This window comes from Panthera pardus, unplaced genomic scaffold, assembly GCF_024362965.1.
Source record: "Panthera pardus isolate Hobbes unplaced genomic scaffold, ASM2436296v1 HiC_scaffold_13, whole genome shotgun sequence".
Classification (NCBI taxonomy): Eukaryota; Metazoa; Chordata; class Mammalia; order Carnivora; family Felidae; genus Panthera; species Panthera pardus.
Window position 1 is genome coordinate 3,136,274 of NW_026526688.1, and position 22,331 is coordinate 3,158,604.

The 22,331-nt window shown below is 43.8% G+C and overlaps 1 protein-coding gene across 5 annotated transcripts in view; it reads right to left on the bottom strand.

The window, feature by feature from the left end:
• Nucleotides 1-22,331, bottom strand: part of CSMD1 (CUB and Sushi multiple domains 1) — a 2,004,702-nt gene that overhangs the window by 76,294 nt on the left and 1,906,077 nt on the right. For all 5 annotated transcript variants that reach the window (XM_053900776.1, XM_053900775.1, XM_053900774.1 and 2 more), the window contains 2 exons: nt 6,454-6,648; nt 1,702-1,875 (listed from right to left, as the gene is read on the bottom strand). In XM_053900776.1, coding sequence (XP_053756751.1) covers nt 1,702-1,875; nt 6,454-6,648 — 369 coding nt within the window. The remainder of the gene's footprint in view (nt 1-1,701; nt 1,876-6,453; nt 6,649-22,331) is intronic.

The window sequence follows — 22,331 nt, forward strand, 5'->3', positions numbered from 1 at the left end:
CGTGCAACCTTTCGACTTCGAAGTCCTTATCTGCAGGCAAGAAGAACACCAGAGAAAAAGTGAAGGTTTCTTTGGAATCAACAAGACCCCAGCAGACCCCAGGATGTCAGTTATAGAAATTGTGCCACTCAAACTCCCTGAGGCCACAGTAACCATCTCACCTCATGAGGCTTTTGTAACCAGTAGGTCACTAGTCAAATGTAAATTGTCACTGCTTTCCATTATCACAATTAGAGCAGACAAGTACGTTTCTTAGACCACCTGGTTGCCTTCCTAGCACCAAGTGTCTGTCACTCAAGGTAACAGAGAAGAGCTACCCCGAAGGAGGGACGCCTTACGGAGAGTGGTACTCAATGACCAGACATTTTATAATGACACGTAGGAAGGCTCAGAAAATCTCAGAGGCACTAGTGACTATCAACACAAAATCCCACACACATTCCAAGGAAGTTTCACAGTGTACTGACAACAATACTGACCACACTCAGCAACAATATATGTATTTACACACACAGGGGATGCTGGCAGCTTCCATATAGGTATGACAGCAACTTAAAGAAAGCAGGTGTCAGGGGCACCTGGGTGGCTCAGTTGGTTGAGCGCCTGACTCTTCATTTCAGCTCAGGTCATGATCTCACGGTCATGAGATCGAGCCCCGCATAGGGCTCTGTGCTGAGCATGCAGCCTGCTTCAGATTCTCTCTCTTTCCCTCTGCCCCTCCCCGCTGCTCTCTCTCTCTCTCTCTCTCTCTCTCTCTCTCTCTCTCTCATGAAAAAAAAAAAGAAAGAAAGCAGGTGTCCTTTCATGGATAAGAGTGACAAAGAAACTCCTTTCACTGGTTGATTTCCTCTGGAATTATTATTTAGATTCATTTTCTCTCTCTCTCTTTTCCCCCAAATTCTCCTGAGCATTTCTTCAAATTATCTCAAGTAAAAAGACCAGATTTCTACTATTCAAAATTTACTGGTCCTGGCTTCATTCCTGAAGTGATTTCCAGCCCATGGAGAGTCAGAGGCTTAAACTTTCCAGCTTCTATAGCTTTTGAGTGATTACAAAATTATTGAGGTCCCACAAAGAGGTCAAAAGGACAAAAGGCAGTTAACATATTTTAAAGATTACTTGGAGACCTACAGGAGCATTGTAAGTCCGTGCTTTAAGCTGCCAATTCAACAATTTCTTATGTTTATTCACTAGATTTTTTTTCAATGAAAAAGATTTTCAACTCAATTTTTTAAAATTATCATGCAGAAAATTTTAATCTTTAAGCGAAGGAAGAACACGTGACTGTGCACACACTCTTCTCGAAATAATTCATTGTACTTATGCTGATTGATCTTAGTCACTTCCACTTACTGACACAATGTAAAATTTCTTTTAAAGATAAAGCATGTAGTATTTTTGAGTATCATTTTTGTGTGTCCTAAACTGATGGCATAAAGTTGCGATGATACCCTCAGCACTGTAGAAAATAGTTTCTAAGTCACTCAAGGCAATATGTGACTTTCATTTATTGGCCAGATTAAAAAATAATCCCCTTCAATACTTAAAGAAGTTGCTGTGTGAAGTGTAGTGCTAAGACCAGGTAGGATTTAGTTTCTCTGTTGGAACATTTATAGCAAGAAGTGTTACGCCTTGCCCAACCACAGTCTATTTTTCAGGCTTAGCTAAATTAAAGAAATACCAGATGATAGATTGATTTACCCAGACATCGAGTTTCGGAGCCACTCCAAAGTCCATTTGCTAAGCATTCTCTGACGTGAGACCCCACCAGGGTGTAGCCCGTGTTGCACGTAAATATAGCTGTGGCCCCATAAACTGTGAGCGTGCCAATCTTGTTACCGTTTGGCGGAAAGGAGAGGCTTCCACACGAGATCACTGGAAGGCAAACAAAAAGCGAATGTTACTTCAAGTCTGCGGGTTATTCTCTTGCTTAAGCATGACAAAATCCTCAGCCTTAATTTTTATCAGGGACGGGGATGTCTGGTTAGGGTCAGACAGGTCAACCATCTAGGAGGCTTAATTTTCCTCCTCTTACGCCCTTGGAATGGAAACGTGCGCGCTTAGAGTGGATTCCAAAACCGTGCGGTGGACGGACACAGCCACGGAGGCAGACCAGTTAAGTGCGTGGGCCTCCTGCCCGCCCTTCCGTGTGCATCGGCCACGAGAGCCACGCGGCAGTCACCGGACACCTGTTGCAGAACAGGAGCGGTCGTGCCCAGGCCGTCAGGCGCACTTAGTCACGCGTGATGAAAACAGGACGCCCGCGTCAACGGGAGGCCTAGCTCCCCGTTCCCTCCGTGTACTTGTGTGACTTGTTGGGACCGTGGAGTCATCAAGGCTGACTGTTCCCAGAGGCTTACGTGTGGTTTTGCATGGGTCACGACCAAGGGTCTGAAGACCCTTCTGAGGGCACCAAGGACTTGCTGAGTTACTCTGCGTAAAGGGGTTAGGGCCCAGGCCGCGGGTAGCTGATCGTTACGGAGTTCTTATTGATAGTGAGCTGATCGGAGGCAGCAAATGTAGCGAAGAAGAACACAGACCCTGGCTCCAGGCTCCTCAGGTTCGGTCCTCGCTTTGCCGGTTACGGGGAGGCCGGTTTCCTCCAAGACTCCGGGGTCCTCCTTAGTTCCTCTCTTACGCGTTCCTACCAACACCTGCCCACAGAGCCGCGCGCTGGCTCTAACGAGAGGGCGCGTGCAAGTGCCAAAGCGACGCTTGGTACCCGATCAGGGCTCGGTCGGGGCCAACTGACGTGGAGCTGACCTGGGGACCTATTTCGTGGGCTGAATCCGTGTGAACGCCTCGACTGACGATTCAAGGGACGACAACGTTTACCACTGTGCCACGTAGACCAGGGTTTTGAATGGAGCCGATCTTACTCTGAGGGGTCCCCGCTGTGGTTCCATTTCAAACAGACAGACGGACACAGGCAGCTGGTGTGTGTCCTGGGGAGGATGTCTTATCAGGAATTCGGACAGGGGAGGTCGTGATTGGAACATTATTGTTGTTGAAGTTCCAGCTTCTGGGATCGCTCAACTCGTAGGGCTGTGTCTCATGTGCAGCAACAGTGCTAACACGTGCCCGGGGCCGAATGTCAACGGATTCCCGCAGAAGTTAATTTTTTTTTTTTTTTTTACAATTTATCATGAACTTTCCACTAAGCCCTTCCCAAACACACTGCGAGCTTCGCCTTGAGTTAGGATATTTAAAGATCTGCGTGCAGCCACTCAGCATAATTAGACCGTGTCCTGAAACGTCCACACGGTCAGAAACGCGCTAGCGGCCGTGAGGTCCCCTGGGGCCAGAACGCACCCTCGGTGGAAGATGAGCCCGCTCTATGGCTGCCGCTCCTTCACCTCCGGGGAAACGTCCCTGCGCCCACGGGGTCTGGGGCTTGTCCTCCTTCAGGCTCACCAGCCTGTAGGGAGGACTAAGGGAGCACGGCCGCGGCTTGTCCACAGCGGGGCAATGGGGGCTCGGCTGGCAGGGACCCACACGGCGATGGCGACAGTGACACTCACTTGGGGAAGCTGCCCCAACACACACACGCACACACGCCACACCACACCCCCCCCACACACACATATCACACTCACAACACACATATACACCACGTATACACATACGCTTTGTCAAACATCCAAGTAGAGCCTCGTTTCCATGTTGTTTTCTCCTCCCAAGTATTTGTGCGGTCCACACCGCCTCCCCTCACTGTGACCAGGGATCACAAGCCATGGGTGTCTCTCCCCACAGGGCAGCGTCCTTGCTCTTGCCTTCAGTTCTACAATTATGTGCATATTGAAATCCTCAACTTAGAAAGAAAGTCATGTTGTGACATGGTGTTTCTAGACCTGTAAGGCCATCTTTCCTGTCAGAAATACGGATAGTGTTAGTGAGTGTGGCAAATAAATATAAGGTCAAGAGTAGGGACTTTCCGGTACGTTCTACCTGGAAAAGTCCTCCTGAATGTGCAGATGAACATGAACACAAACAGATGACGTGACATGACTGTGGATGGTTCGGGGCAGTTTATTGTGAAGATAGCGTCACAGGACAGGTGACTGTTAAGTATGTGAAGGCATGCTGTGTAGACCACAGTCTGGAATTGCTTTAGTAGGCCCCGAGGAATGACGCCAAGATGCCTGGTTATAAGTCAAAGGAAGGCCTTGCTCAAAGTGAAAATATTCAAACATGACTCAGCTGCCCCTGGGGTCATGACCGCCCTGAGTTATTTAAGTTATTTTAACTTAAAAAAAAATGTATCAGTAGAGATAAAAATTAATCAAAAAAATATTCATATCAAGTCTTTTTGGGGGAAGAAAAACAACATTTTCAGTTTGGTCACAAAAGTAATAGTTAGCTTGGTCAGCTTTTCCTACCACTGATAATATGAACAACATAATGCATACCCTTGGGCACAGATGCTGGTCTCTAACACCCTTTTCCACCAAAAGTTTCCAGAGCTCCTTGGAGAATGGCTGATTCCTTGTTTAGTTAAGAAAAACTCAGGATGAGCATAAAATATCCTGTCTTCCTGAGAAAACAGGGACAACTTGAAAGACATCATAAGGAGAAGATGAAGAAACCAGGGAGAAGGGACTCGCTCTGGCCACACTGGAATGATGAAAACTACAAATAATGATTAAAAAAAAAACCCAGCAATCAGTGATTTCACTGGAACCCACTGACTCTGGAAAAGGCCACAGGTCCATGATATTTGAGATAGATAAATATCAAAGTGTGATGTGATACAACAACCCATACCAATGAATGGCTGACAATTTCCAAAGTACATTTGTATGCCAAGTTGGCTGGAGAGATCTCCAGATATATGGATTTCTGGCTGTTGTTCCTGGACCAGACTTAGTATTGGGATCACCAGACTGAGGTATGTTAAAGCCAGAAAGACAGACTTTCTAGAATTTCAGAAGAATGGAGGCAAATACACAATTTATGGATGGTAGAAACACAACTTTGCTTTCTTCCCCCCAAAGAAGTAGAAACCTCCTGCTAAGGAGTTTGGTTCAATAATCAGGCTGGCCCTGCCCCCGGTTTTTGTAAACATTCTTCTAAACACGAGTCTCCCTGTGTCAGTTCTTCTGGAATGGAGATTTGGGACTTTGGTGTAACGTGTTGTGGCATAGCAAATACCCACCTAACACTAACACCATCCTCCCCAGGCACACCAGGCAACAAGAAAGCCCAGCAAAAACTAGACTGGACGGTTGCATCCGCAGAAGCCCCGCGTGAACTCCCTACTTCCAAGAAGTTTACGTGCGCCTACTTTTAAGACTCTGATTCTGGATCGAAACTGACCGAATGTTGCCTAGAAAGTCTGAGAGAGGCAAAAGGTAGAGGCTCCCCAGTCTTTCGCCTCCACTCTCCTCGCTGAGCTTAGTGACTGAGTCTCTGAATCACACCATGGAGCTTTGCAGTGGGTGCCTGTAAGGGAGACCCGCGTGGATGTGGGAAGGAGGGGATTCCCTAATTCGGACCGAGAGGAACAAGGAGGAAATTTAGTATGAATGAAGTCAAACCAGGACACTTGTGACAAAGGCAAGGGAACCGTTAATGATTACTCTGGAAAACAGGCTTCAGGCAGGGCTGTCTGGGGACCTGGTGGTGTCATGCACTCGGACTATGGAGGAGGTCCTCAAGTTCACTGACCCTCCCTAACTTACCTTCGTGCTCCTGACTGAGCGCTTGATACATGTTTACTTACCATTGGCTCTATTCAAAGTTGAATTAGGATGGCTGTGTCAAAGACAACAAAGCATTCTTTTGTCATTTTTCTTATTTTATTCTGGTTTCTTCTTATTAAGCTGTGTGCTTGATAAATTTGACACTGGTCTGACTACTTGTTTCTGTGCATGATAATTTCCTCTGAACAACCCACTAAAGAGTATGTGTTAAATATATCTGAGTCAAATAGTGCTCTGAACAATACTAATATTGTTTTATTTTTCTATTTATTCATATTTGTTATAAAACCCACTCAAAGGCTTAATTGCTTATCTTGTACCTATGAGAATAATAATCTCCCTTTTCAAGACAGTCATTATTTGAGAACACAATATCTTCAGCATAAATAATATTTTCCAAGATCCTAATTAGATGGTTTGAATAGTCAGTGCATGGAAGGAGTTATCTTTTGAAACATAGGCCTGGATTTGTTTTTGAGTTGATCTGAAATATCGGAGTATTCGAGTATTTTAAAATGTATACAACGCAATCATTAATAAATAGAACATTTAATATTTAACCCAGCCATCGTACATTTTAAGTATGTCACATAAAAATCCATATTCATCATTATAATGATGAGAAATGCCATTTGGTTACATTATTAATCCATAGGGGCAATCACTCACAGTGGGGGGTTAAAAGGTGGCAGTCAGTGATGTCACTAATTCAGAATGGCTACCTGACCTGGGAAGTGCACTGGTCACTCACCTCGACATCTGGGTCTCTCGTCGCCTAGGCTCCACGTTCCATTGGCTTGGCACTGTGCCAGCCTCTGGCCCTCCAGGTAATAGCCAGGACTGCAGCTCAGCACGACCTGAGCTCCATACTCGTTCAGTGACCCCGAAACCAGTCTCCAGGTGACGTGCTCCGGGAGCTGAGCTTCGATGCCAGGACAAATCACCGCTGGAAATGAAACATACTTATTAACATCACCATTGTTTTCTCGACAGATCAGATCACGTTTGCTTTTAATGGTAAGACCCTTGTCTCTGAACTTGATCTTGCAAAACAGAAGCTGCTGGCCTATTATTTCAGGTGCTCTTCTCTACTACCCACATAGTCACAGGAGGATGATCATGCATGGAAAATGCATTCGGCGGCCTCATTGCAGGTGCATTGGCGATTGTGCAGTGACGCTGTGATAGAAACGGATAAATCACCCACAAGAAGTTGCACGGTTCATTTGGATGGAAAATCTTCATCAGGTAAATGAGCACATGCGTAGAAGAATCTTACATATCATTTGTCTCAATTTCCTCTGAGAATCTTGGAATAGAATAGACATTGACAACGAGCTTGGGCACAAACGATCAGAAAATCGTATGCCCCCATTCCCTTCCTCTCTATGAAACACACCTACATAAGATATTCTGTATGTTACTGGCCTTACAGGCACACAGCATTTATCTGCAGACTGCATTAATACTGTCAGGACAAATGTTTAATAGACCTTAAAAGAGACCATCTTTTCATGCTCTTAGGAGAAGGCCTAGAATTACAGTAACTACTGAATACAGAGCAGGAGCTACAAATGTAATAACAGTGATAATAGTGGTAATGGTGTCACCCGCGCCATTTTCTTGGGGAGGACTTCAAGCGATCTGCGAATATGCTGAACATGTATGCAAAATTTAATATATGTGAGTATATATATATGTGTGTGTGTGTATATATATATATATATATATATATATATATATACTAAAGGAAAATAATATATGAAATGAATTTTACAAAGTTGGCACTCCATTTCTCCATATATGAACATTCAAGGCAGTCGACCACCTTCAGAACTGAGCTGACTGATTAATTTATTGAGCCTGGAAGATTTAGCTGGAGAAATCAGAGCTTTTTCAGAATGATATTAATAAATTACTTATTTAGTAGTAAATTAGAAAGCAAATTCTATATAGTTTATCATAGTTGAATCGGACATACTCAAATGTTACAAAAATCTCACTGAATCTTCTATCTGTAATTTACCAGTACTAAATGCGAATAAAGTGAAAAAAATGGACTTTTCAGTATTATTACAATAATATCAATGATGAATAAAATGTGAAAAGGATTTGCTAATTTGAAAGTAGTCCTTAGGTCTGTTTCTCTTAAGTATTTTTAAAGGAAATGATTGTCCAAAATTTTTATGGATTCAAAATGGATATTCAAAGTGGATTAAAATCCTAAGTGTGAGTCCTAAAACCATAAAAATCCTAGAAGAAAGCAAAGGCAATAATTTCTTTGATATCGGCCACAGAATGATTTTTCTAGATGTGTCTCCTTTGGCAAGAGAAGTAAAAGCAACAGTAAACTATTGGGACTACACCAAAATCAAAAAGCTTCCATTCAGCAAAAGAAACCAACAACAAAGCAAAAAGGTAATATACTGAATGGGAGAAGATATTTGCAAATGATATATACATTAAGGTGTTAACATCCAAAATATATAAAGAACTTATACAACTCAACCCCAAGAAAACAAATAACCCAATTAAAAAATGGGCAGATGACCTGAATAGTCACTTTTCCAAAGAAAATTACAGATGGCCAATAGACACATGAAAAGATGTTTAACATCATTAACCATTGGGGGAATGCAAAGCAGAACCCTGTGAGAATGGTTAAATTAAAACACACACACACACACACACACACACACACACACACACACACACACACAAGAAACAAGTGTTGGCGAGGGTGTGGAGAAAAATAAATACTCATCACTGTTGGTGGGAATGCAAACTGGTACAACTACTCTGGAAAACACTAGGGAGATTCCTCAAAAAATTAAAAATAGAATTACCATATTATCCAAGAATTACACTAATGGGAATTTACCCAAAGAAAATAGAAAGAATAATTTGAAAAGATACATGCACCCCTATGTTTATTGCAGCCCTACTTACAACAGCCAATAATATGGAAGTAGCCCAAGTGTCCGATGACAGATGAATGGATCAAGATGTGGTGTGCGTACATGTGCATGCGCGCGCGCGCACACACACACACACACACACACACACACAGGAATGTTACTCAACCATAAAAAAGAATGAAATCTTGCCTTTTGCAACAACATGGGTGGACTTAGAATAATGCTAAGTGAAATAGGTTCATCAGAGAAGACCAAATATCATATGACTTCACTCCTATGTGGAACTTAAGAAACAAAACAAATGAACAAAGGAAAAAGAGACAAACAGACTCTTAAATATGGAGAACAAACTGGTGGTCACCAGAGGGAGGTGGGAGGGGGATGGGGAAACAGGAGAAAGGGATTAAGAGTACACTTATCCTAATGAGCATTGAGTAATATATAGAATTGTTGAATTACTGTATTGTACGCCTGAAACTAATAGAATACTCAGTGTATGTTAATTATAATCGAACAAAAAGTAAAACTTATATGGATATTTAAGTGTTTTGCCTGAATAATACAAGCAAATTCTTCTCTAACTGGAATACCTTTAGAATTCCAGGCAGGATGGCTATTTCTGAAAAGTTTTTAATGCCTTTAACCTTGTAAATCCATAGCTCCATTTCAATCCCACTGCCTATGTCAACTAAAGTTCATTTCATTTCACCAAAAACTGTACTTCTACAATGAGCTGAATTGTTTTCAATGACCTGAACTAACTTTTACAAACTCTACTTGTGCCAGGAAGGATTCACTGTTGGCATTTACAGTGGAAACGGTCGTTTACTTTGAGCTCATATCATCTACGGTGGTGATTTCCAAATTCTGTATGATTACCTCTTTCTTTGTGAAAATGCTCTTTGGTTTGCCTTAGAATTATCTGATTCTGTTAAACCAGAAAAAAAAAAAAAAACTGATCACTTGAATCTCTTTCTCCCTAGTAGGCTAACAGCTCTTTTACTGTAAGCACTATGTCTTTTCACATTTTTTATTGAGTATGTTTTCCCTAAAACAGGTGCTGATGACATATATTTATAAATCTGAGTGAGTGAACATGTGTGTGTGTGAGCGTGTGTTCACACTTTGAAAACTAATGTGCCAAGAAAGTGTTGTGGCAGCAAAAAAAAAAAAAAAAAAAAAAAACCCAAAAAACAAAAAACAAACCTGCAAAGGAATGGAAGGGATAAAACCATACGGGTGGAACCTGAGTAAAGGGAAAAGTAAGACTGGAATAAATATTTAATGTGAAAGTTCTGCAAAGGGAGAGGGGCAAGAGCAGAGGTCCTCAGAAGCTGTGGCAATTGGGGTTCTATTTAATACCTTCAAAGATGCCCAGAGGGATAACCTATAGCAAATGTCTAAGCATGAACAAGTGAGGCCGTGGTCTGGGTGATAACATCCCAAGGAATGTCAACCAAGATGGTGCCAGAAAATGGTTTCCTCCAGATGGTGGAGAAAAGGGGGCCACTTGGTCAGTTTTATCCAAGTGGATGTCCGCATTCTTATTCAAACAACATGAGAAACCGAGAAACCGATGAGCCCTAAGGAATTAGTGCCGATGAAAGTGTCACAGAAGGCAGTGCCCCTGCTTGCCTTGGCCTGGCGGCAGAGGAAACCCCAATCTTGTGCCCGAATTCTGGGCCTTGTGGGAGGAAAAGGGACTTGAATAGACAAAGGACCCTTTGTGGGCCCCAAATACCACCTCATTCTCCCCTTGGCGTTTCTGTAAGGTGAGCAGCCCCGGTCACACAGGTCAGAGACCTGACAAGGGTTTTCCTGGCTTGTTCTTCCTTCCCTCTCCCCCCATCCCCCACGGGCAGGGAGAGATCCGCTGGTCCTCCCCATGCCACCCCCTTCTCCAGAAGACCCTCATCCCACCCCCTTCTCCAGCTCACCCTCACCCTCTGCTCACACCCCCCCCCACACACACACAATTTCTGTCTTGCAAACATTTCAGTGACAACATAAAATATTTTGTATTTTACTTGAGAATTTATATTGAGAATCTGACTCTACCGTGAGTGATTCTGATTTGTTACCGACTCCTTTGGCCAGCGGCAAAGCAGAAAGACTAACCGTTGTTTTGTATAAGGTATTCAGACAATGACAGTATTTCCACCATAAAGAAAGCCCTTTAGACTTCCCCGTCCCCACAATAAATTACAGACACATATCATACATTTTCCGGGGTGTTCCCATCAGCCCCTCCATGCAGGGATGCAACTCTCTTTTCTCTTTTAACAACAGATCCCCCCATTTTTCCCAACAAGGGGAGTGCTTCTTATCACCAAGTTCAAGCACATTTAATTAGATTTGTAAAATCACCATTGGATGCCATCACAGGAGAATGATTTAATCAGCCTCGTAAATGTTCTTCGCGCTCACAACTTGGGCGAGCTTTCAGCATGCCATTAATCGGCTGTCCTCACTGGTCGGGGGGCCCAGAAGCCGGCTCAGTTCTGGTGCATTAGAAGCTGAGGAACAAGCCTGCTTGGGCTTAGGTAAATAAGGAATGTAAGGTCTTTGAGCAAAGACATTGAAAGACAGAGATTTCAATGCAGTCCACACCCTCCCATATTTCAACACTGCTCTGGGAGGAAGCCCCACCACCAAGACTGGATTGAAAGCATGAGATTCTTAAGGAAATACATTGTCTCTGGATTTTTGTTTTAAGCTCAGATGTTAACCAAATCCTGAGTGTGTGAGTTGTTTAGAATAAGAGTAGCGAATTAGTAGAGCTCAAATCACAGAGTTTTAAAAGCAACCTTTTAGCAGGTAACTTACAGGCTCACTGAGAGTGATCAGACTTTTGCTACCAGACCAAAAAAATGTCCTAACACTTCAAAGCCCCTAACCGCCACCCCCCTCCCCAAGATTCCTGACTGAATCTAAACCCTCTGAACATTCTCATGTTCTTTCTAGTCCTGGAATTGCCAGATTTCTTCGCATTCAATTATGAAGTTTACAAAAGCCCCTTCTTGAGATCAGACATTTTTCTGCCCCAGGCTTCTTGTTATTTTGCTCCTATGTTAGTTTTAATAAGTAGATCTTAGTGGAGTCAGACCCTAGAGCATTTACCTAACTAACTGTAACTAAGTAAAAAAAAAAAAAAAAAAAGAATATTCCAGCTCTTTCCCTAGCTTAAAGGTAAACACCTTCCAGGAAATCTGATTTCAATAACAAAAAAGACTAATACTGAATTAACTTCATCTGCTTAGTGATACTGGTAAATACTGTTCAGATTTTTTTTTATAATTCTATAATCGAAGTTCCCTACTAAAGCCATTTTTTTTCAATTACATAAAATGGTTTATTTTTTAATTATACTAAACCAACCCCTGAACGGGATGAAAACAGTACTGATAATCAGGGAGTAGATTTATAGTAAAATAATCTTAGTATTTCACTCCTTATCCACTGGGCTCACAACAAAGGAATCCACAGTATTTACATCACCAATGCCTGTCTTTTAAAAACTTGGCTTTTCAGTTCCCTCTAAACATCCCTAGAAGTTTCCTGTCGTGGGCATGTGTCTTCTTTTTATCTGTGTGTTTTTTCTGTCCCGTAAGTTGCACACGTAACGTCACGGTTTCAGTATGCACCGATAACCAACACTGAACCAGCTCTTATAATTAGGAACATCTTTAGAGTTTTTGCGGAAAGAAAATTGTTTGCTTAAAAATAGTCGATGCGTTTAAATGTTCTTTCCCATTTCCCCTAGTGAGACTTTCCTCCTTCCGTTGTTTTAAGTAAGAGTCTAACAATGTCTCCGGGGTAATTTGTAGGTTATGATGAATGTGACCCTAAATTCTGACATTGTTGTAAATACAACATAGTCAGTGCCGTGAGAGCAGGGCCAGGGCCCTGCCCAAGGACTTGAGGACACTTTCATGGAGACAAACCACACAAACTAGGGACTGGCATTGAAGCCGGTGGCCATCCGGCTGAGGTACGCCTGATGTGAAATGCTATACAAGTGGATGACACCTGCTTTGGTCAGATCCTCAATCTCTAATACTTGGGACACAGGTCTGCAGACATCCAAAGGGACAAGATAAAAGAAGGGTGGGGAGCCGTGGATGTTTCCAGAAAGTTGGTGGTTTGGTGCTGTAGAGGGGGTGCGGGAGGCACCATGAAAGCTGGCGCATGAGAAGACACGATTTCGATCCAGTGCTGAGTGAAGAGGGAGCTGTTTCCTCTGATGGTGTGGCACTACAGTGACACGAGGACATTAATATACAACCAATACGTTCTGCTTATACACACTCTCTCTGCTAAGACTCCACACACACAGGACCAGGTGGAGCATCATGACCGTGTCTAAGATGGGGCTAAGCTAGGAAACTCGGAAATCGTGAACTTCCCTTCCAGCGATGAATACAATGTTCCTAAATTCTTATAATTTAGTGCATGAGGTCATACATGGAGTCAAGTCATTTTTTTCTTCAAAACACTTCAGTAGGAGTGACAGATGTGTGGAAACATTCTTTTTGGATGGTACATGATTGTAACATTTTAAGTAACCAGCATCACGTCATTCTGTGGGGACACTGATGTCAAGAACTCATAGAAATGTGTGTTAATTTTCCCGTCTCTCCATAACTTTGGGTTTAGAATAGTTAAGTGAAAATATACTTATATTATACTTATATTTATACTTAGTAAATGCATACTTATATTTACTGTGTGTATATACATATATATATACTTTAATATTATATATATGTATATTTAGTAAGATGAATAGACTTAATCATTCAATGTAACAGAAAAGAATAATCATTAGTTTCGACATCAATGTATATACAGAATATGCAGAATGATCACTAACCCTAAAGTGTTGTGTGTTTGGGGCGCCTGGGCAGCTCAGTCGGTTAAGCGTCCGACTTTGGCTCAGGTCATGATCTCACAGTAGGTGGGTTCGAACCCCGCATCAGACTCTGTGCCGACAGCTCGGAGCCTGGAGCCTGCTTCGGATTCTGTGTCTCCCTCTCCCTCTGCCCCTCCCCCAACCATGCTCTGTGTGTCTTTCTCAAAAATAAATAAACTTTGAAAAAATAAAAACTAAAATAAAGTGTTGTCTATTTAATGCATTAGTTACTTGAAACTATCTATGTCTATATCTATATATCTATATCTATATATCTATATCTATATCTATATCTATATCTCTATATCTATAAAACCATGCACAATTTCAAGTTTGCAGGACTATTTTACATTTCAGGAAGTGTGTGCTCCGTGCTTGACCCAGGTGTGGAAGCATTCTGGAGCACAGCTACACACACCAGAGGCAGACCCCTGGCCAGCTGACAGCAGCACGGCTCGCCTGGCACACGTCTCAGCCTGCTGGGCTGGGCAAAGGCTCAGCCATCCAGACTAAAAGGGAGAAAACCTGTCATGTTCATGAGTCACTCTGCTTACATGGCAGCAAATTAAAAAAAAGCAACTGTAAAAAAGCAGTTTCCTCACATCTCGTCTGACGGGGGCCCTGATGTCCATTCCACAGGCACTTACAAAGAGATGGCCGTCAGCCCAATGGACAAATGCACCTGCTGTTGCAGGGTTTATGCTTCTCAAAGATAAAACAATAATAACTAACATATTCCATTACTCAGGGGCCGCAAATGACCTATAAGAAACAAGACCCAGATTTACCATGGGGCATTTCAGGGCACATTTTCTTTCTTATGTTTATCAAGGCGCCAAGGGGAACCTGTTCACAAGTCCAATTAAAACACAAAAAGCTAGACTAAGCCATGTTCAGTCTTTGCAAAAGAAAATCATAGAGTGGAGCACAGCTGGCCCTAAAGCAGGGGTCTGAATCTAATCTGAAACAATATCTAAACTCCAACGGAGCACCATGATCCCAAAAGGACGGTTTCAATAACCACAGCGAGTTTGCACAACCTTAATGTACAGCCTTCAAACCCCTCCCCAGCAGAATCTACAGTAGCTGAGGTTTGGCGCTAATGGTCGGCCACGACAGAGGCTTCCAGGGCTGGCGAGGACTCCTCCCTCACCTTGCACACGACTGCACAAACCCATCCCGCAAAGTGACGCACCCCGACGTCGAGGAGCAGGAACCCAGCCGGCGTCTACTGGCTGTTTGACAACTTCGTGTAGGCTCACACAGCACATCACCTGCCAGGTCTGCTCCCCCGGTCTGCGCCGGGCACGGGACGAATCGGGGCGGGCTGGGGAGCGCTGGGGGACACTGCGCACGTCTCCAGCACATGCTGCCAGCTGAGGCTCTGAACTGACCTTTTGGCCTGGGCTATTTTCCAAGTCTTGTAACAAACAGACTTCCTTGGAAGCTGGAAATAGATTTGTGCCTCCTACAAAAGTCCTTTTTTCCCTTTAGCTTTAATATGCATTAAATATGTACTTAATTTAATAAGCATTAAAAAAGACATATGCATATGATGATTATGTATTTAGATCAAGCGGGAACTGGATTCTTCTTCATCGGCTTTGCTAACATCTTCACTGAAATCCCTTGTAAATGCATCCTGTGGGGCAAGATGGGCCCATTCACACTAGCTGCAAGGCGGAGTCCAGCCTCCAGCAGGGAGGGGCCGGCGGCAGACAGATGGCTTCAGTCCCGACTCTGCCGTGGACCGACCATGCAACCTTGGGGGGTTTTCCACTTTTGGGGGCTCCAGTCCCCATCTGCATGATGCGGATAATGATAGTGCTGCAAAGGTCCATTAAAGGGCTCAGACTGCAGGCATGTAAATGCTCATGACAGGGCCTGGGGCGTAGTGGAAAGTCACAGAGGCCTGATGTACAGCTGGTGTCATGACACAGGGCTCAGCGATATGACGTACGATCAAACAATGTTTGTCAAGGAGCCAAGGGTAACGTATCGTGTGTATTCTACTCTGAAGATGGGGGTGATCAGTAAAGACAACAGAAGCAATTCCGAGACCATGTCCTAAGGGACTAAGTGTATAAGTGTATATGCTCCAAAACATTATATATACGGTATTCTTATATTTATAAACACACACATATGCATTACATATATAAATGCATATGTATATTTAACATAAATATATAAATACACAAACATGTATATTATACACATGTATTTATATGTGTATATAATATATATGGAAATAAACACATATGTATTTATATATGTGTGCACACATGTATATATGTACTATTATACACATATGTGCATATATGTATTATATATAGACGAATGCATACACGTACCCGTATGTTGTACAGACATGGCCTACAGATAACTTACATGTACATAACTTATATATAATCTTAGTTTTTCTATGAGTGGGCTATTTGCAGCTCACATAAAGCTATTTGGTACAATATGACTTTATCCTGTTCTGCCTCTTCTGGAATATACAGGTGTTACATTTAATCACGTAAAGTGCTCATGGCACCTGGCACGCATAGTAGGTCTCTGATAAATTGTTCACGACAAACTTACTTCACTGACTAATGCCTTTAATCGAAAAAGCAAACCTCTATATTGGGATTAGGACCTGGGATTCGTTTCTCATTAGGCGGTCATCTTAACGGCTTTGATTGCTCCCGTATGCAAAGTGCATCATGCTTATCTGTCCATCATTTGGTCAAACTATGAAACCCATACGTTAATACCCAGAGCCTCCCTTGTTCTCTTATGCCGTTGGCACGAATCAAATCTTCAACGACCCAAATCCAGTGTCAGTAAATAAGTTAAAATGGAGAGAAAGGAGCCTCAGGCACCTGCTGCAGGGACATGCGGGACTGCACGCAGCAGGCAAACTGAAGCGGTTACTTATCGCAGCCTGCACGTCCGTAAAGCTAACGGCCAGACGAACTGATTTTATTTACCATCTACACGTACTCTTTATCAAAGGCGAAGTGTTTCTCATCTCCTCGGAATCAGGGCTCCGGTCTACACATTACTGCAGTCAGTAAGGAAACTGAATGGTGTCACATCTACAACGTACACAGAGGAGTCAGTCTCGGGGAGCTCAACAGTAACCAAGCTTTCTGACTCGCGGGTAAAGCTTCGTGCTTACTGTCTGCAGTTTCTGAATTTCAATGAGGTGGAGAAAACACCATCCCTCCCCCTCCAAAAATGAAATAGGTTTTCCAAGTCCCTGAATACCAAGGAACTTAAGTGAAATGTCCATTTCTCCCTTTTGTAAAATCTAATGGACAATAGTGAGGCAAGAAATACTTGAAAGTTAGAAATAACACTTAAAAAATTCAGCGCTAATTTTCCATTTTATTATAAAAGTTGTATGTATTGTCCGTGTTACTGAAGCAGTCAGTATCAAAAGCTTTAAAATGCAAATCGGCTTTTTTCCCATTTAACAACCATTTCACCGAGCATACTATAACTTCTTTCTACTGGAATCCTCATTTGTATGTAGGAAATAATTTTGTGATTTAATTTTTTATTGTAGCTTGAAAGCAATCGTCCGCCTAGAATATGCACTTTTGAAGCAGAAAAATTCAAATGCATGTGTAAATTAGACCACCTTATGTGTGTTATATTATGTTTCACATCGGCACAGAATAGTTCTCTTAAGTGATGTGATATTTGCCTTTGAACAGCCAAAGGCCCCTCATTCCCGACTTTTCTAGAAAGTTTTAGACATAAATTCAGACCACACCCTTGAAATCATTTGGTTCCACTACAGACAAAAGGCGGCTCCCTGACGCACTGTCAGCGATTTAACGCTTCCCAGGATGAATTACGTGCTGGGTTACGACGGCACCCGCTTCCCGTCTCTGTGCTCAGTTCTCTAACACACAAGGCTTCTGAGACATGAGATTGCTAGGGGCAGAATGGGACGGAAGCAGGGAGCAGGGACTCTCTCCCTAGGTCTTCCGGAAACAAACCCCCATTGGCTCCTCTCTACATCTGTGACTCCAGCCAGCGGACCCCACCAATCCCTCTGAGGTTCTTGTCCGTCTGGCGGGATAACAACTGCATACCTCCGGAGAGGTGAGTGAGGCGATGTGTGTAAAGCTCACGGACTCCAGCCTGGAGGGCAGTCGAAGGTCCAGGACTGGCATGAACACCTACACATGCACACACTGAACGTGAGCTGGTCGGGTTCCAAGTCAGACACGCCGTAATATCTGAGTTCGGTCTACGGGCCGTAAGAGGAGCCTCAGGGACACGCAGGGGGCGGTTCAGGTACAGGCGGCCCTGCCTCGGCCTGGTGCTCCGTACGCAGAGCTTGGGGACTTGGTGGGACAAACGTGGCACAGGCGGAAGGGACCTGAGGAGGGCACAGGGAGGTCCGTCTGAGTCCCCACCTACTGGCTGTGGGGAGACGGGAGTGTTCTCAGCCCCCAGGCCCGGCCCGGCTCCTATGCTTTCTCTGCTGTTACCCCACTCTCCGGGCATTTCTCTGAGCTGATGGGGGCGCTCAAATCACCACTCCTCACGCTCGTCCCCACTCGTCAGGAAACCAGTCTGACACTCAGCCTGTCTAGAACAGGCACAGAGCCTTGAGTCCATACTGGACCACGGCACGGGACTTCCCCAGGCAGATCCCGGCAGCGTCACGCCGTTGTGCTTTTATGAGGCCCAAAGCACGTCTGCCAAGCCAGTGTCACCGTATAGCTGGCCCTGGGGCAGCAGGGGCCTCCAGCAGGGCGGTTTCAGTGCCATGGAGTACTCCCCCAGATGTTTTCGTAATGCCCGGTCACGTTCATTTGGTTGCAAACTGCAGATTTGGGCTCTCTCTGCTATTTGCCTCTTATTAAATCAGGAAGGTAAGGAAAGCGCTGCCTTCTCCACAGGATTGTTGTTATGACCGAATGACGCAGCACGGACACGCCTGACGCAATCCAATGTCTACAGCTGCCGTTCAAAAGCGCGGTCCCCATTATTACCATTGTGTCCCCAGACCATGCGCTCCTCCCAGCAGAGTGCCACCTCTTTTGTAAAAACCGATCCCAGGCTGAGCATCCATATGATCTCATCTACATCTTTTTTTTAACCTTATTCATTTTTGAGAGACAGAGACAGAGCGTGAGTGGGGGAGGGGCAGAGACAGAGGGAGACACAGAATCCAAAGCAGGCTCTGGGCTCCGAGCCGTTGGAACAGAGCCCGACGTGGGGCTAGAACCCGCGAACCTTGAGACCATGACCTGAGCCGCAGTCCAACTCTTAACCAACGGAGCCACCTTGGCGCCCCTAACCTCATCTACATCTAATCGCTCCCTGCTATGATTGTGTCAGGCTGTGTGTCTGGGGTCCCGTGCATTGGTGCAGACTCCAACAAGGGCAGAGGCTTGTCTCACGGACCTGCCTACGCCAGCAGTCGTAAGCCAGATGTCCTCACAGACCACACATCACAGAGTGCTGGGCGGACGAGCCAGGGTGTGTGCAGCACCTCCCGGTGTGATGACTTTCTTGGCCCCTCGTGCCCACTGTGGGTCTCACACACTTCCTCCACGGGGTCCGAGGCATTTTATCCGCTTCTCTCTTTGTGAAGTGTGCTGCTTCTTTCTTTCTCTACTCCCCAACTAAGGACTTAAAAAGCTAGGTCGTGCCTCTTTCCCTCCGAATGCTGACATAGTTGGCTCTCTGTGTTGGAGTCTTATGATGCCAACCCATTTACTGGCACATACAAAGCACTGGCATCGGCATTCTGTAGTCCAAGCTGTAAAGAGGTGCTAAAAACCTGGGTATGCATAGTTGCTTACGCCAATGAGGGGTGGCCTTGACACTTAAATACAGCCCGTACGCCATCAAAGCTAGTTTTCATTTATGCACAGGGCATTCCGTCCAGCCCATGCTCAGGACGAAGCAACTCAACGTTACAGTGACACACTAAAGGTTCTTGCTCATTGCATCGACCTGTGGAGTAACAGGCACATATGTGAGGCAGCCTCTACGTTCAATCCAAAGGAAACGCCTCATCAGTTAAAAGAAAATGTCAAAGAAAATGCCACGGAGACTGTCTGACTGTGATCCCCAATAGGCTGGATTATCTTTAGGGAAAATGATGGCTTCAAAGCTTTCCACACAGCTTTACAGATCATGGAAGTATCTGTCCATCGGGTCATTTTTAGTAAAATCGATTATGTCCCTAGAAATACTTACAACTGAAAACAAGATCAATCTTAGAGGAAACTGCAAAATATTCTTTCAGTTAAGCTTCTAAATTGTTGCATTCATATTAAATACATTTTGAAAAAATGTCTCATTTTATATTGTTTTAACCCAATAAAACAAAAGGGAGAAGTCAGTGTGACATTGGCAAAAGAACGGACACACAGGTTGGTGGAGGAGAGTAGGAAACGCACAAGTTGACACCCATGAACACAGTGAACCGATCTTTGGCAAAGGAGCAGAAGGCAATACAAATGGAGCAAAGACGGTCTTTCAGCAAACGGCACCGGGCCACGCAGACATGCGCGTGCCAGGACTTCACACCCATCACAAAAATGACTTTGAAATGGCTCAAAGACCCAAATGTAAAGTATAAACCTCTAGAAGAAACATAGGAGAAAACATAGGGGACCCTTGATTGGGGGGATAACTATTTAAGTCCAACACCACAGGCATGTTCCATGAAAGAAAGAACCAGTAAGTTGTACTCCATCAAAACTGAAAACTTCTGCTCCATAAAAGACACCATCAAGAGATTGAGAAGAGAAGATGTAGCCTAGGAGGAAATACTTAGGAAGGACATCTCTGATACAGGACTGTTAGCCAAAATATAAAACTCAACAAGAAACATCTTTTTTTTTTTTTAAAAAAAAAAGAAGGGCAAAAGCTCGAAACATAAACCTCACCAAAGAAGGTAGACTAATGGCAAAGAAATACATGAAAACATGTCCCACATCATATGTCACCAGGGAAATGCAAATTAAAACAAGGAGGTGGGGTGCCTGGATGGCTCCGGCAATTAAGCATCCGATTTCGGCTCAGGTCATGATCTTGTGGTCTGTGGGTTTGAACCCTACATTGGATTCTGTGCTGTCATAACAGCTCAGAGCCTAGAGCCTGCTTCAGGTTCTGTGTGTGTGTGTCTCTCTCTCTGCCCCTCTCCCCCCTCTCAAAAAAATAACATTTAAAAAATTAAAAAACAAAACACACGTTGTCAGAAAGGCTAAAATCCAGAACACTGACAACAGCAAATGTTGGTGACAATGTAGAGCCACAGGAACTCTCACTCACTGCTGGTGGGAATGCAAAGTGGTGCAGCCCCTTTGGAGAATGGCTTGACAGTCTCTTAGAAAACTAAACATACTGGGGCGCCTGGGTGGCTCAGTCGGTTAAGCGTCCGACTTCAACTCAGGTCACGATCTCATAGTCCATGAGTTCGAGCCCTGCGTCGGGCTCTGGGCTGATGGCTCAGAGCCTGGAGCCTGCTTCCGATTCTGTGTCTCCCTCTCTCTCTGCCCCTCCCCCATTCATGCTCTGTCTCTCTCTGTCTCAAAAATAAATAAACGTTAAAAAAAAAAATTTAGAAAACTAAACATACTCTGCCCCTATGATAAAGCAATCATACTTCTTAGTATTTATTCAAAGGAGTTGAAACTTATGTCCACACAACACCTGCACTTGAATGCTTACAGCAGCTTTATTCATAACAGCCAACACTTGGAGGTAACCAAGGTGCCCTACAGTACATGTGGGAGGATAAATGAACTCTGGTCCATCCAGAAAAGGAAGGGGCCAGTATTATTTAGCACTAAAAATAAAGGGGCCATCAAGCCATGAAAAGACACAGAAGAACCCTAAATACATGTCAGTAAGTGAAAAAAAAACCTGATATCTGAAAAGGATACATAATGAAAAAGTTCATCTCTATGACCTCTGGAAAAGGCAAACTGTGGAGACGGGAAAAAGATCAGTGGTTGCCAACAGTTGAGGGGCGGGGGAATGGGGGTGGATAACAAGTAGAGCACAGAAGATTTTCAGAGCAGTGAAAATGGTCTGTATGGTACCATAATGGTTGGTATTTGTATTTATCCATTTTTCCAAACCCACAGAACATACGATGCCAAGAGTGAACCTTAACCCAAGCTATGAACTTTGGGTGACAATGATGTATCGAAATGGGTTCGCCAATTGTAACAAATGAGCCTCTCCATTTGTTGGTGAGGAATGTAGATAATCGGGGAAGGATTTACGGGAATCTCTGTACTCTGCTCGATTTTGTTATAAACCTGAAGTTCTTCTAAAAAATGGCCTATTAAAAAAGGATGTGAGAATAAAAATTACATTTACATAATTTACATAGTTGCCTTATCATGCATCATGTCTTTCTCAGACACTCAACAAATTTTAAATGGCTTTGCCTTTAAAACCTAGCATACACTTGACATTTTAAGCACAGCACCCAGAGAACTTACAAAACAAAACAAAACACCAATGCCTGTTTTCCATCCAAGACTAGTTAACTCAAAATCCCTGAGAGTCAGACCTAGACATCAGTAGTTTTTAAAGCTCCCTACACGATTGTCATGTGTACCCAGAGTACAGAACCATTGGCATAATGAAAAGCACATAGGACGTAACTGGAGAGGAGCGACTTCAACTCTAACTCTGCAAACCAGTAGCTTTTATTTCGTTGGTAAGGCCGTGTGTGCCCTCCCTTTTCAGAGCTGTCAGGGGATTGAGAGATAAGCTGTTTGAAACATTTGGCACATAGTAGATACTTTACATTGTCAA